Below are 15,650 nucleotides of genomic sequence, written 5' to 3' on the forward strand. Positions count from 1 at the left end.
CCTCTTAAATGAAAGAAAGATGCACATCCAAATTAGGGAAAGTTACCACATGTCTGGGTTTTACTGCCAGCTCATGCATTTCAAAATCCTAAATGGGAGACTTGATTAAAATGAAATGTAATGTTTGTTTGTTTGAATGTGGTGAGATAGAAGAAAGATCTCTCTATAGAGATAAGCTATGTCTATCTACTGTATAAAAGATTTGATTTTTTTAACTGGCTTGTATGAGGCCCAAGCTTGAGGCTTTTTGATTGATTGATTATTATTATGACTCTGGGAGAAAACTCCACTGGGGATTAATTTACAAGTGATTTTTATGTTCTGTACAAAGCCCAGAATTGAGGCTGACTCTACTTAGGGAAAATTTATTTTTTGATGGGTTTTATTTGGTGTTCTGTACAAAGCCCAGAATTGAGGCTGACTCTAACTAGGGGAATATTATTTTCTGCCTTGTATGAAGCCCAAGGTTGTGGCGGACTCTTAAATAAACTGAGTATGGATGACTCTATGGGAAAAGATCCTAGATGTTAGGAATCTTTGACACATGAAATATGGTTTATCTGCCTTGTACAAAGCCCAAGGTTGTGGCTACTGAACAATGAAGGACTCACTAGGGGAGACTCTATTATCTGCCTTGTACAATGCCCAAGGTTGAGGCTGACTGTTTTTGTTGGGTTTTGACTCTACTGAAGGATTTATTTATTAAAAGACCGATTTTTTGGAAGCTAACCTTTTCCAGGGATTTTGACTCAGCTGGAGAAATTGTCTGTTAAAAGACTGATTTTTGTCATGTTTTTGGAGGCTGACCCTTTCCAGGGGTTTTGACTCTTTTGGGGAAATTATCTCCTAAGAGAAATGAATCTTTGGTTTTTGAAAAAGTGATTTTGGAGGCCAACCCTTTCCAGGGGTTTTGTTAAGATGAAAGAAATGATTTGGAGGCTAACCCTTTCCAGGGGTTTTTATTAGAATGATTTGGAGGCTAACCCTTTCCAGGGGTTTTTATTAAGATGATTGGCAGAAAGATTATCTAGTGGAGACTTCTTGTTTAAAGCCCAAGATGAAGGCTGACACTTGCTGAGGATAAGCAAACATGGATCCTAGACTCTGCTAAGGAAAATTGATGAAGATAAGGGTGACAGAGACTGTCCATGTCTCTCATTCCAAAAAGGTGTACTCAATGTAAAATTGAGACAAACTTAGCTTGTTTAAAGTCTGGTTTAAATTGGAAGAAACTCACCAGGGTATGTTAAAAGGTGACTAAAGACCTGTTCCTATGTTTATAAGAAACCTGATGGGTCCTTGTATACAAGCTCAAGAGGAAGCTGGAAATGCTTTTAAGAAGCCTATGGGTCCTTGTACAAAGCCCAAGAGGAGGCTAACTGAGGGTCATCGAGGGTCCTTGTTATAGCACAAGAGAAAGCTATGTAGTTTTGAACTTATTTTGGCTTTAAGCAAATGGGTAAGAGGTTTCACCGGGAATAATTCCTCTTTGGGTGGATGTGTCCTATTTTTTTGAATTCTAAGGTTTTTGCCAAGATGTTTCACCGGGAATAATTCATATTGGGGGTTTGAACTACAGATCTCTAATTAGGAAAGAGCCTTCACCGGGAAGACATTCTCAATCCTAGGTCATATTCCTATAATATATATATAGTTTAACTGTCCTAAGGTTTATACTCAAACGTAGTTCTAAACTAATATATATGCACAGTTTATATTTGACAGTAATTTAAACAAAGACTGTAAATTGAAAGCTTGTAAAGCCTAACCTGGATGGAGTGGAGGCCTTTGAAGAAGTATGTACAAAGCCTTACCAGCAATTGATGGATAACAGTTGAATATATATATGATAAACAGTTAATTTTTTTTTGAAAACAGAAGAAGTGAAGATGGACATAGGTCACATAGGTATCTGAAGAGTTTCACCGGGAATAATGCCCTTCAAATACCAGAAGAATGTTTTGAAAACAGAAAGGAGATTTTGTAAATACAGTTTTGAAAACAAGCTAAGAAGAGAAGAAGGTGTTCGGACTTATACTCTATTAGAGGCCCACTTAAAAAATGATTTACTGTTTATGAGAAACAGTTGAAAATGACTGAAATGATATAAGGTTTTGTTGTTTGAAAACTTTAACCATCTGTTTAATCAGAGATTGAAAACAGTTTTGAATATTGACAAAAGTCAACTTAATTAAGGCAAAGATGAAATCTATACCTAATTAAGACCTAAATAATTAGGGTTTTATCATAAAATTATTCACAAAGTAATTAGGTTAAAACAAAATGAAAATATATATTTTAAAGTATTTAAGAAAACACTTAAAACATAATATTTTAAACCTAATTAAAATACATGAAATAAATAATATTTTTATGATTTTTTTGATTATTCATAAAATAGGTATATTAAATAACAAGTGTGTGAAAAATAAATAGAAAATGATTTAAATTGATGGGTGATTTAATTATGTGAAGTTATAAAATAAAATGAAAGAAAATAGTGTTAAAAAAAGAGGTTTGGTCTTGCCAAGGGTTGAACCCACGCCCTATAGGTTACCAAACAAAACAAATACCAACTGGGCCACGCGCGTGGCCTGCTTAAGGAAAGAGCCCATATGATTATATGTGAAAGCAAGGCATTAAATGAATTGGAAAAATAAAATGAACAAAAGGTCTGAGGGGGGGATCGAACCCCAGACCTAAGGCAAGGCAAGGCTTTTGGACGCGCGCTGTAACCATTGGGACACTACGATGAATTCGTAGATAACACACCCATCATTCAAAATAAAATAAACTCAAATCTAGGAAATTCAAAAAATGGCGCCACCATCTTCATCTTCAACCTCAAGCTTCAATTTTTGGAATTTGCTATCTCCTTCGTTTCTCAACCAAAATTAAAGATGTAAACTTGGATTTTGCTCGTTTTTGAACGAGGATCATGATGGTGTCCTTTAATTTTATTTATTTTCAATATAACATAAAATTCGCAAGCATGAACACTAAGAACCCTAAAACTGAATTTAAACATGAAATACTATATATGCATGATTTGATGCAATTGATTGAGGGCTAATGATCTATGAAGGTGCAGAAACCAACTGGTAACTTCATTTTAAATTTACCATGTGTGAATCATCGAGTTTGAAGCTTTTGAAACTTACCTGAAAAATGAAGATTTGGCTCTGATCAAAAGGTGTTACAGAGCTGTTGTAACGATCCAGATAGCTTCAATGACTCCTTTGGAAGGTGTTGAGATGCCTGGCTTGGACTGAAAGTGCCCAGAACTTCTTGCTCGACCCCAACTGCAACAGCTCCAAGTGAGAGGTGAAGATGATGATTCTCCACGCCCAAAAGTGTTTCAGAGGTTTGGATCACCTCTAATTGACTCCCCTAAGGTGTTTGAATACTTAATTCCAAAGGAAGAGCTCTGGTTTGAAGAATCCGAGTCTTCTTGCCAAAGAACCTTTGAAAACCTTAAGTATGAAGAAAGAAGAGAGAAAGAAAGAATTATGTTGCTTTGGTGTGTTTTTCTACTGAGGTATGCTCTCCTATTTATAGGCAATTGGTTCAGTATAGTTGCAGAGGAGAGAGCTTGCTTAGTGAGGTTGATTTGGTTTCTTAGCCATGAAGAAAATTTGAAAAGATCCCAAATGCAATGATGCATTTTCGGGCTAGCTTCCCCAACCATTGATCTTGTATGATCTAAGGGAACATTTCTGATTCATAGGAGAGTTCTAATTGGCTTAGAGCAAGATTCCTTGATGATTCATCATTTGCCATAAATTCAAAAATGCAATCATTACATAATCACATGCCTTTGTTTTTGGGAATCTTCTCTAATCCTTATGCAATGATGAATTTGGATGCATGGCATGTTTTCAGATGCATTAGAGGTCGTGTAGCATCACTTAGTGAAGCAAAATGCACAAAATTGCAAAGTTTCAAATTGTACATGACCTATAATTTCACTTCATGAGGCCAACTTTGAACAAGCATAACTCTTAGCTCAAAATGAATTTGGAGAAGGTTGAACACAATTTGGAAAGCCCTAAACATCTACTTCAAATTATTAGTTTATGGTTCCTTCAGAATCCTTTGGAAAATTTGTGAAAAATGAAGCCAAAGTTGGAAGAAAACTAGGTTAAAAAAAAACAGAAAATTTTCTAAGTGTTTATGACCTAAGACTTCAAAATTCCCAAATCTCTTAAATGATTGATCTTTTGAAAAAAGTTCCATTGTAAGATGTTGTTTTATTTTGCAAGATCTACAACTTTCATGTTGGAAGTTTTTTGAGTTGTGTAGGTGAAATTTTGAGTTCCCACTGTCGCGGCCGGCAAAATTAACAGAGTCGCCATCGATATTTATTTGTTCCTACAGAACGGGTAAAACGTCGAATAAAACCTATAAAGGAAAGGGAATGGTCATCGCAACCATATCGGGTTCGGGAGTCGGTTACGCAAGGGGAAGGTATTAGCACCCCTCGCGCCCGTTGTACTCAACGGGACCCATTTAGTTAATTTTGCGCTCGAGTACTATCATAAAATGTTTGCAATCTTCTACTTAAGAAAGAGAAAAGAAGGGTTTTTAGTTTATTGGGCTCGCCAAGACATCGTGTCTTGTGCCTACGTATTCCCTCGTGCAATGGGAAAGTCAGAGCTTCGTAGTTCGGAGTAAAAACCACGGGTTTGTTGGTTGATTTTAGAAGAATGATGCGTTAGACATTTTGAACGTTTGAACTTTGACTTGTTTGCTCGTCTGAGAGGCTAAGTCTATGTGTTCGTTCTTTGTATCGAAATGGCTAAGACACATTCGTTTTGAAAATGTTTTCGAAGAGTCGCACAAGGGCTAAAAAAAAGTTTGATGAGTTTAAGTTGTTTTTTATGTGGGTGACAAGTATTAGATCACAAGTCTAGAACAACAGACGATCCAATTACGAGGAATCGGAGGAACAAAATGTGTTCAACCAATCGTTTTCATCCCAAAAGTTTTCTTTATGAAAATGGTGAGGTGAAACATGGTTCACTTGTTAGAGTTTATTATGCATGGAGGATAAGTCTTTAGACAATAGGTCTAACAACCAATGATCTAAATTCTCGGAGTTGGAAGAGCAAGCGGTGCTCAACCATCCTTTTTCACATCCAAGTTTATTGTGAAAAAGTTTTGAAAAAGAACTCGATATTGGATCGAGCGTTAGAAATATATTATAAAATTGAATTTGAATTTTTTTGAATTGATTTGTGAATTTTTTATGGATAATAATTAAATGAAACAAAATAAATAAATAAATAAATTAAAATGCAAAAAAGACTCAAACTAATGGGGGTGCTACTATTAATGGGCTTAAGTAACCATGAAGAAAATCAAATCTCATCCACTCTAAAATCTAACTGAATAAAAAATACAACAAGATTTTTGTTATTATATTTTTTAATTCAAACTAAATAAATAAAATAAACCGATTTGACCGGGTCTTCATTCTTTTCCTAATTTACAACCTATGACCATTTTTTTTAAAACCAAAATAACACTACTATCCTATTATTGACAACATGAACATGTATCTCTATAAACCACCAATCATCTACTTTCACTTATACATTTTAAACAACAACAAAACCAGCTTACACCATAAAATAAATTAAGTTCAATGGTGGCATCATGAACAAGCAAATATGGCTTACATCGTAAAGAGCAACAAGGTCTACTCTCTCCTTTATTCCAAACTTATATTAAATACCATATTGCACTCAACCATCATAACAGTAACAGATAAATCTAGAACATCACTAACAGATATAGCACACAAAATTCACAAGCAAACAGTACTCTATCAACAAAAGCACAAAAAAGAAAGTTAACAGAAAACGTAAAAATGACGCATGCACCTGCTCGATGTCTCTTTCCGCAGCAACGGCTAAGATCCAAATTCATTCATGTTGGTTTCGATCCGGAAGCACATAAGGCACACGAAGGAGGTAGAGCTTTAGTTTCCCGTGAGTTTTTATGCTTTGCGGTGGTTGCGTAGTGTTTATGTGATGTTATGTTCTTCTATGAAGAGCTTTTTCTTTCGAAAACTATTTGTACAGGATAGTGTTTCTTTCTTTTATTTGAAATTCCGTGGAGATGGTTTTTATGTGTGTCCTTTTACTGAACTTTTTCTTGCTTTTGTAGAGATGTGGAGAGGTTTCCATCTGCCCCCTTTTGTGATAAAAAACCAGGTAACTTATACTGAAGCCTTGTGACTTAGTGTGAGAGGTTTTTGAGAAAATTTAGGAAGTGGAGATGACCGAGTAAATTATGGAGAGTGACGTTGGAAAGTGGGAGTTAGTCTGAGTGAATGGGTCAATTGGCGGAAGAGAGAAATAGGGAGAAAATGAGACTGAGAAGTAAACGTGAGAGTTGAATTGGTCCATTAAAAGTTTTAAAATAAATTAACTAAAAATTCCAACAAAATTCAAATAATTAAAATAAAATTAAACTGAAAATACAGTTAATTATATTTAATTATCTTGGATATTTTTTTGGAAAATAAAATAAAATAAAAGGACTTAAAATGAATAAAAATCGGGCATAAGTATGCTCGAAAAATTAAAATGACTGCACCAAAATGATCAGCGCAAAATATACTTTTGAAATAGACAGGTTTTAATCAACTTTTGCAATAAAAATATCCGGTTAAAAACACTCTGCCAGGTAAAAGTGTGACCGCAAAAAGAGTAAAAATAAATAAATAAAACGAGCATGCCAAATTAAACTATCTAACCCGTAGATCAACAAAACTGACGTCTTCAAGCTCGATTTTGAAATTTTTGTCCGCTAATTTTACGTACATTAGAGAATTAATTCAACCGATCTGTCTATAGGTCCAAAAAATTATTCTGGTTGACATTTAGGCATTATGCGAGATGAAATGCATGTTATGATATGCATATGAAGCGAACGTCTGGTAAATGAATGGACTTATATATCGATGGGAAAATTTGGGGTATGACAGCTGCCCCTATTTAAACATCTTTAACTGGACGATTTGAAGAGAACTGTCTTCGAATCGTCGGGTGAAAGATAGTTTAAATACTAACATACCCAAATTTTGACCTCAGATGCAATGAGTATGAAGACGCTATGCAAAATGTTGGGGAACCAAGATTCAATCGCTCTTGACTAGCATGAATTTTCCCAAAGTTGACAGATCATCGCCCTACCGTGTATTATAGACGGCAAATTGCAACATACATGAAAATATCTCTACTGGGGATAGAACAATCATGTTCAGTGCTCTTGACTAAAATAGATAATTTTAATGTTGACAAAACCTCGCCCTTCTGACGAATTGTAGAAGTGAAATGCAACAAAACAAATCTTCGATGCTGATAAATCCTCGCCCCTCTGACGAATTGCAGAAGTGAATTCCAACATACGAAGCAGATAGAGAGTAATAGATCCTTGCCCTGCTGGTAATTAATCAACAGTGGACTATAATAAACATGTAGAGACATGTTAAAATAGATTTAATGTTGACAAAACCTCGCCCCTCTGACGAATTGCAGAAGTGGAATTTCAACAAAGAACATAAAAAGGTTGACAGATCCTCGCCCTGCTAGCATCAACTAAAAGTGGATCGCAACAAACATGTAAAACATGTTAATATAAGCTTTGATGTTGTCAAATCCTCGCCCCTCTGACGAATTGCAGAAGTGGAATGCAACAAAACAAATCTTTGATGTTGATTAATCCTCGCCCTTCTGACGAATTGCAGAAGTGGAATGCAACAAAAGCAGTCTTTGATGTTGAAAAATCCTCGCCCTTCTGACGAATTGCATAAGTGAATTCCAACACACAAAATAGATAAATATTAACAGATCCTCGCCCTGCTAGCAATTAGCTAACAGTGGACTGTACCAAGTGTGCTTTACATTGACAAATCCTCGCTCCCCTGACGAATTACAGAAGTGGAATGCAATAAAAGCGAATAACGGTTGACAAATCCTCACCCTGTTAGAAATTTGGATAACAGTGGATTGCAACGAAACTAATGTTGATAGATCCTCGCTCTGTCAGCATCTGCTGACAGTAGATCACAACAGACATGTAAATAGCTTCACTGGAGAAAACTTTGTTGAAGGTAATATCTTCGGATTGAAATCATATAGACATCCTTTGGCAGAGATAGATTTTGTTGAAGTGAGAAACTCATTGGGGAAATAAACACACTAGAGGTTTGCTGGGGATTAACTGAGAACAACTCAAGAAATATGATCTATAGAGGGCTCTTGCCACTAAGACTTGCTGGAGAGATTGTTGTCTGAAAGATTCTGAAAAGATCTTGTTGAGAATAACAATGCTGAGGACACCGCTTTGGTAATCCTATTGAAATAGGCTCACTTGGAGAGCAATTAAAGCTTCACTGGAGAAAACTTCAAAAGAAACTCTGCGGGGAAATATCACTGGGGAAACTCAAGCAAATGTTCCGTTGACACAAGAGTTCACTAAGGGAATATCAATCACCTTGCTGGGGAAGAAACTTGATTTGAGAATCGACTCCAATGCTAATTGATTTTTGAACAAGAATTCAACTTGTACTGGAGAAAGAACTAAGTCTTCCATTTGAGAAATATTCTTCAAAAACCTGATCTTGTTGAGGATAACAACTGAACTCCCTTGAGGTCACTGAACCCTGAACCTTGGCTGAGGTTGCGAATGATATGCTTTGTGCATGATATGCTTAAGTGAAGTGACATGATGAATGCATGACAACGATTTCTGTGATTATTTGTCAGACGAGAACTGACTACCAGACAAGAACTAGATTTAAATTAACAGTCAGACGAGAACTGACTACCAGACGAGAACTGGATTTAAATTAACAGTCATACAAGAACTAACTACCAGACGAGAACTGGATTTAAATTAACAGTCAGACGAGAACTGACTACCAGACGAGAACTGGATTTAAATTAACAGTCAGACGAGAACTGACTACCAGACGAGAACTAGATTTTAATTAATAGTCAGGCGAGAACTGACAGCTATGAAGGAACTGGTAACAAGATTAATTTCCAGACGAGATCTGGATTCGAAAAAAAGAATGTCAGAAGGGAACTGGACTTTGAGGTACCAAACAAGGTTGAATTTTTTACATATGTGTGACTACATGATGCACAAGATGCGATGCATGATATGACGTAAGAGTAATGCTAATGCATGCATGATTGATGACAATGCATGAAGATACTTTGACTATTTGAATAATCAAGAAAAAAAGTTCTTGCAACAAATTTCTTGTCAAGAGGATGTTGTGCTAGCATAATTCCAGACACTCATTTTGAACTCAAAGGTTGCTGATGTATGAAAGAAATTCTCTTGAGTACCTTGAAGGTATAAAGAAGAGTTGTTTGTCTGTACTTTACCCCGCTTTGCGGGGTCTCTGAGGAGTTTTGTCTCGAACAGACATTTATAAACAACGTACAGTGATCTAACATTGAGATGGCTTTCCCTAGTATCTTGGATTTAAATGCAGGATGCCCCTAATTAACTTATCTTTGGAGATATTTTACCGTGTCTCGACGTGACTTCCCCAGATTGACTTAACCTTAGAACAACCTGCCCCAAACTGACTGATACTGTGGACGATGCCTCTGAATGCATAATTTTTTTGAAGAATTGAACCCATATAATAGTGGCTTCAAATGCTTTTCCCCAGATTGGGTCCTTTAAGAATGGTCAAAATCCTTGTTGATTGTTCATTGTTGGAACTTCCTTAATGCTAAGTGCTGACTTGCAGTTAATATTCGTTTATTAAAAATGGTAATTTTAATGCAATGTTTATGCAAATTTTGAAATCAACATCACTATTAAAAGGAAGGCGAAAAGACAATAGTGAATGGATCACTGGTTTTTTCAAAGTGTGAAAGATGAAGTGATAATCAAGACATATGGTTTAGCAAATATCTTTAGGAGTCAGGTTAACGCAACCTTGCTGATTATACTTTCGAAATAAACCTTGCTTCAATTAGGTCTTTTGAAGGTTGTAACATGGTCTGGTTCACGGTTTACAAAACAAGGGATATAGGCTCAAATTTTGATATTAACCCACCCCATTCTTCGTGATGATCTTCATTCCTACGTTCAGTTAATTAGACACACGCATTCTCCTTCCAAGAGAATTTGCAGATAATGATGTGATGGTTTGAGAACCAATGATCTCTGAGGTGGCAGTCACTATTCTAGCTTTGGAAGTCACACAGTCTTGTTCAACGATTTTTTTTTGTATCCCTAACTTTTGCCTGGAAAATTTATTTTGAGCTTTCAATCCAGTGGGATGCCCTAATTTTTGCCTAAGTCGCTTTTTAAGGGTGTCGACTTAGCGGACTTTTTCTTTGATTTTTATCGAAACAACTTGTATGACATTTGTTCACTTGATTTTTGTTGAAAGAATTATGACTGACATGTTTTGATGGTTCAAGAGAAATAAATGTTATAAGCTTTGGGATTTTCTTCTCTGACATTATGTGCAAAGAGAGGAAGCGGTTGAACCTTTGATGGGATATTTTCCCTTGAAATTCGAATGCATAGCCATATTAACTGAACACTTACCCTGCCCCTGGTTAAAATTATGGGTTTTTCATATAGAAAGAAACTTCAACTACTAGGCTCAAAGGGGGTTGACGAGGGATTATCTTCCTTATATCTCCAGTGTTTGGGAAGTTGAAGCAATGCCTTACATCATCAGCAAAATTTTATTCGAAAGTATATCTTTAGCAATTTTGGGTATTCGTTTTCATCATTCTCCTTCTAATTTTTGCTTAAACAAAATTTTGATAAAAACAAGTGAAATGGGAGAAACCATTTTTTTTTAATTTTATGAATAATGAATATGTATAGAGTGAATACAAATGGATTTATTCAAATGCATGCTCATTTCATTAATATTACCATTTAAGAACAACAAACTTAAAAGCAAACAGTACATTAACAAACAAAGAAATTGAAAATGAAAATGATAAAGTTGTCCTAAGGATTATCAGTTTTGAGGATGAGCTCTCCTTCACGATTCTCCGACTTCAGGAGGCGGTTCTTGCAGTCTTGGTGCTCACTTGAGTATGGGGTTGCCATTCATCAACAAGTTTCCTCCTTGAAGGGTCAGGTACTTTTGATCGATCAACTGTTGAACTTTGGCTTTGTAGGCATTGCAGTTCTCAGTTGAGTGTCCTACTGTTCCGGCGTGATATCCACATTGCGCATTGAAATCGTACTCAGGTGGGAACGATTTTGGTGGCTTAAGAAACTTGGGAACAACCAATGAGCTTCGAACCAAATGTGGTAGAAGTTGACTATAGGTCATAGGAATTGGATCCAAAGGAGAATTCCTTCTTTCTAGATTATTTCGAGGCTCGCACCGATTCTGATATCCACTGCCTTGGGCTTGCTGATTTACATAAGGAACAACTTGTGGTTGTTGGAACTGAGGACCAAGAAGCAGTGGTTGTAGGCATTGAATATCCGCTACATATGGATGTTGACCATAAGATATATGAGGTGGATTTTGCAGAGCTTCCCAGATTGCATCGGTTGCATCCTCCCCATCCTTTTGGGAATCACAAGAGGATTCCTTCTCACTAGTATGGCTACTCGAGGCACTTTGGAGTTTTCCGCTTTTGAGACCGCTCTCGATGCGTTCTCCAATTATCATTAGGTCAAAGAAGCCTAATGACGCACAACTGATCATCTTTTCAAAGTATGGGTCATGCAGGGTACCCAAAAACATACCAACCAGCTCCCTATCAAGTATTGGTGGTCGAACACGAGCAGCTAACTCTCTCCATCTCTGAGTGTACTCCTTAAACGACTCGTTGCTCTTTTGAGAGAGACTTTGCAATTGTGTACGGCTAGGAGCAATATCAATATTATATTCATAATGCTTTAGGAATTCCATAGCCAAATCTTTCCAGGTGTGTACATCGTTTCTTTTCAGTTGCGTATACCATTCTAGTGACGCTCCGCTGAGACTATCTTGAAAACAGTGGATGAGAAACTTGTCATCGTGAGCGTACGCGGCCATCTTCCGAATAAACATCGTCAAATGAGTTTTTGGACAACTAAACCCTTTATATTTCTCAAATTTAGGCATCTTGAACTTTGGCGGAATTATAATGTCTGACACTAAGCACATGTCAATAGCATCCAGACCATGGGTGTCTTTTCCTTCTAGGGCTCTTATTTGTTCTTCCATGACATGACACATTTGAATAACTTCGGTATCTTGAGGAGCTTTGATGTTAATCATTGGGTTTGTCTGTGCACATTGAGACATTTTAGCAGCATGAGGAGGTGGTATATGCATATCTTGAATAGTGGAGTGTTCTTGCATTGCATGGATCTGATTAGACACAGCGGTGTGCACTGTCTGAGGTTGGATAGGATCATCCATTTCAGGAGGAGAATCGTATATTGGATTGTTCACCACAGTAAAGCCTGATGTAGGATCAACATTCTCTATGACAGGATGTTGGACATTGTTCTTTGACAAAGCTAGTAGAGCTTCCAACATTTGGCCCACCTTATGGTTCATAGCATCTATGTCCTCTCTCAGCACGACTTGATCTTGTTCCAGTTGCTCCATTGTCCTTCTGTAGTTACCACGAGTTCGCTACAAGTGTCAGGAATCAGCTAATTGATTATGGACAAGAGGTGACATGAGTTTTTTGTGTGGAAGAATATGAGATGCATGGTGGTGCATGCAAAAATGCAATGTAATGTTTTATGCACAGTTACAGGTAATGGTACGAGGTAATAACAAAACAACCTAATTGGGTAGGCCTCCTATAAAGGATAGTTCTATGTTTTGTTTACACATAAAACCCACTCACAAGGTTAGCTCTAGGGATTTTGGATAATTGGTTCCTAGAGTCACGGATCCCCTTTTGAAAATATCATCATCAATCGTGAATAACGTACGAGTTGACAATATTTTCAAAAGCGTATCTCTGAGCGATGGTTTACGCGCCAACCTGACGAGACAATGCAGTCCAACAGGTCGATACTACGTCACCATCTATTATAGGGTAATCTAAAGGTCTCTTAGAGTTATTGATCCTTTTTACAGAAATTGATGTCAACGCACTAACATACGAGACAACAACCTCCTTAAAAGGATCAACTCTAAGCTGGGTTTTCGTATCGACCCAAGAGACATTGAAGTCCAATGGATCTTTACTACGCAACCGCCATCATATCTTAGGTGTTTACTCGAAGCCTGGGTAGTGGGCTTTTCTAACGATTTATCACAATCCAGAAAATTCCCAACACAATATATAATATATAAAGCATAAAGAGATAATAGGGAATGGAATAACAAAAATAAGCAAGAATATAAACACCAACAAGAAAGCAAAATAAAACAATAAAGTACTCAAACACACAAAGAACTAAACTAGGGTGGACTCGCTTTAGGACTCAGTCCCCAGCAGAGTCGCCAGCTGTCGCGGCCGGCAAAATTAACAGAGTCGCCATCGATATTTATTTGTTCCTACAGAACGGGTAAAACGTCGAATAAAACCTATAAAGGAAAGGGAATGGTCATCGCAACCATATCGGGTTCGGGAGTCGGTTACGCAAGGGGAAGGTATTAGCACCCCTCGCGCCCGTTGTACTCAACGGGACCCATTTAGTTAATTTTGCGCTCGAGTACTATCATAAAATGTTTGCAATCTTCTACTTAAGAAAGAGAAAAGAAGGGTTTTTAGTTTATTGGGCTCGCCAAGACATCGTGTCTTGTGCCTACGTATTCCCTCGTGCAATGGGAAAGTCAGAGCTTCGTAGTTCGGAGTAAAAACCACGGGTTTGTTGGTTGATTTTAGAAGAATGATGCGTTAGACATTTTGAACGTTTGAACTTTGACTTGTTTGCTCGTCTGAGAGGCTAAGTCTATGTGTTCGTTCTTTGTATCGAAATGGCTAAGACACATTCGTTTTGAAAATGTTTTCGAAGAGTCGCACAAGGGCTAAAAAAAAGTTTGATGAGTTTAAGTTGTTTTTTATGTGGGTGACAAGTATTAGATCACAAGTCTAGAACAACAGACGATCCAATTACGAGGAATCGGAGGAACAAAATGTGTTCAACCAATCGTTTTCATCCCAAAAGTTTTCTTTATGAAAATGGTGAGGTGAAACATGGTTCACTTGTTAGAGTTTATTATGCATGGAGGATAAGTCTTTAGACAATAGGTCTAACAACCAATGATCTAAATTCTCGGAGTTGGAAGAGCAAGCGGTGCTCAACCATCCTTTTTCACATCCAAGTTTATTGTGAAAAAGTTTTGAAAAAGAACTCGATATTGGATCGAGCGTTAGAAATATATTATAAAATTGAATTTGAATTTTTTTGAATTGATTTGTGAATTTTTTATGGATAATAATTAAATGAAACAAAATAAATAAATAAATAAATTAAAATGCAAAAAAGACTCAAACTAATGGGGGTGCTACTATTAATGGGCTTAAGTAACCATGAAGAAAATCAAATCTCATCCACTCTAAAATCTAACTGAATAAAAAATACAACAAGATTTTTGTTATTATATTTTTTAATTCAAACTAAATAAATAAAATAAACCGATTTGACCGGGTCTTCATTCTTTTCCTAATTTACAACCTATGACCATTTTTTTTAAAACCAAAATAACACTACTATCCTATTATTGACAACATGAACATGTATCTCTATAAACCACCAATCATCTACTTTCACTTATACATTTTAAACAACAACAAAACCAGCTTACACCATAAAATAAATTAAGTTCAATGGTGGCATCATGAACAAGCAAATATGGCTTACATCGTAAAGAGCAACAAGGTCTACTCTCTCCTTTATTCCAAACTTATATTAAATACCATATTGCACTCAACCATCATAACAGTAACAGATAAATCTAGAACATCACTAACAGATATAGCACACAAAATTCACAAGCAAACAGTACTCTATCAACAAAAGCACAAAAAAGAAAGTTAACAGAAAACGTAAAAATGACGCATGCACCTGCTCGATGTCTCTTTCCGCAGCAACGGCTAAGATCCAAATTCATTCATGTTGGTTTCGATCCGGAAGCACATAAGGCACACGAAGGAGGTAGAGCTTTAGTTTCCCGTGAGTTTTTATGCTTTGCGGTGGTTGCGTAGTGTTTATGTGATGTTATGTTCTTCTATGAAGAGCTTTTTCTTTCGAAAACTATTTGTACAGGATAGTGTTTCTTTCTTTTATTTGAAATTCCGTGGAGATGGTTTTTATGTGTGTCCTTTTACTGAACTTTTTCTTGCTTTTGTAGAGATGTGGAGAGGTTTCCATCTGCCCCCTTTTGTGATAAAAAACCAGGTAACTTATACTGAAGCCTTGTGACTTAGTGTGAGAGGTTTTTGAGAAAATTTAGGAAGTGGAGATGACCGAGTAAATTATGGAGAGTGACGTTGGAAAGTGGGAGTTAGTCTGAGTGAATGGGTCAATTGGCGGAAGAGAGAAATAGGGAGAAAATGAGACTGAGAAGTAAACGTGAGAGTTGAATTGGTCCATTAAAAGTTTTAAAATAAATTAACTAAAAATTCCAACAAAATTCAAATAATTAAAATAAAATTAAACTGAAAATACAGTTAATT

General features: G+C 36.5%; 1 protein-coding gene across 1 annotated transcript; it reads right to left on the reverse strand.

Moving 5' to 3' along the window:
• Window positions 1–11,089: 11,089 nt before the first annotated feature.
• Window positions 11,090–12,619, reverse strand: LOC131642679 (uncharacterized). The gene has a single exon (XM_058912898.1). The coding sequence runs from the start codon at window positions 12,617–12,619 to the stop codon at window positions 11,090–11,092; it is 1,530 nt and encodes a 509-aa protein (XP_058768881.1).
• Between the last annotated feature and the right edge of the window lie 3,031 nt (window positions 12,620–15,650).

Source organism: Vicia villosa, unplaced genomic scaffold (genome assembly GCF_029867415.1).
Source record: "Vicia villosa cultivar HV-30 ecotype Madison, WI unplaced genomic scaffold, Vvil1.0 ctg.005584F_1_1, whole genome shotgun sequence".
Classification (NCBI taxonomy): Eukaryota; Viridiplantae; Streptophyta; class Magnoliopsida; order Fabales; family Fabaceae; genus Vicia; species Vicia villosa.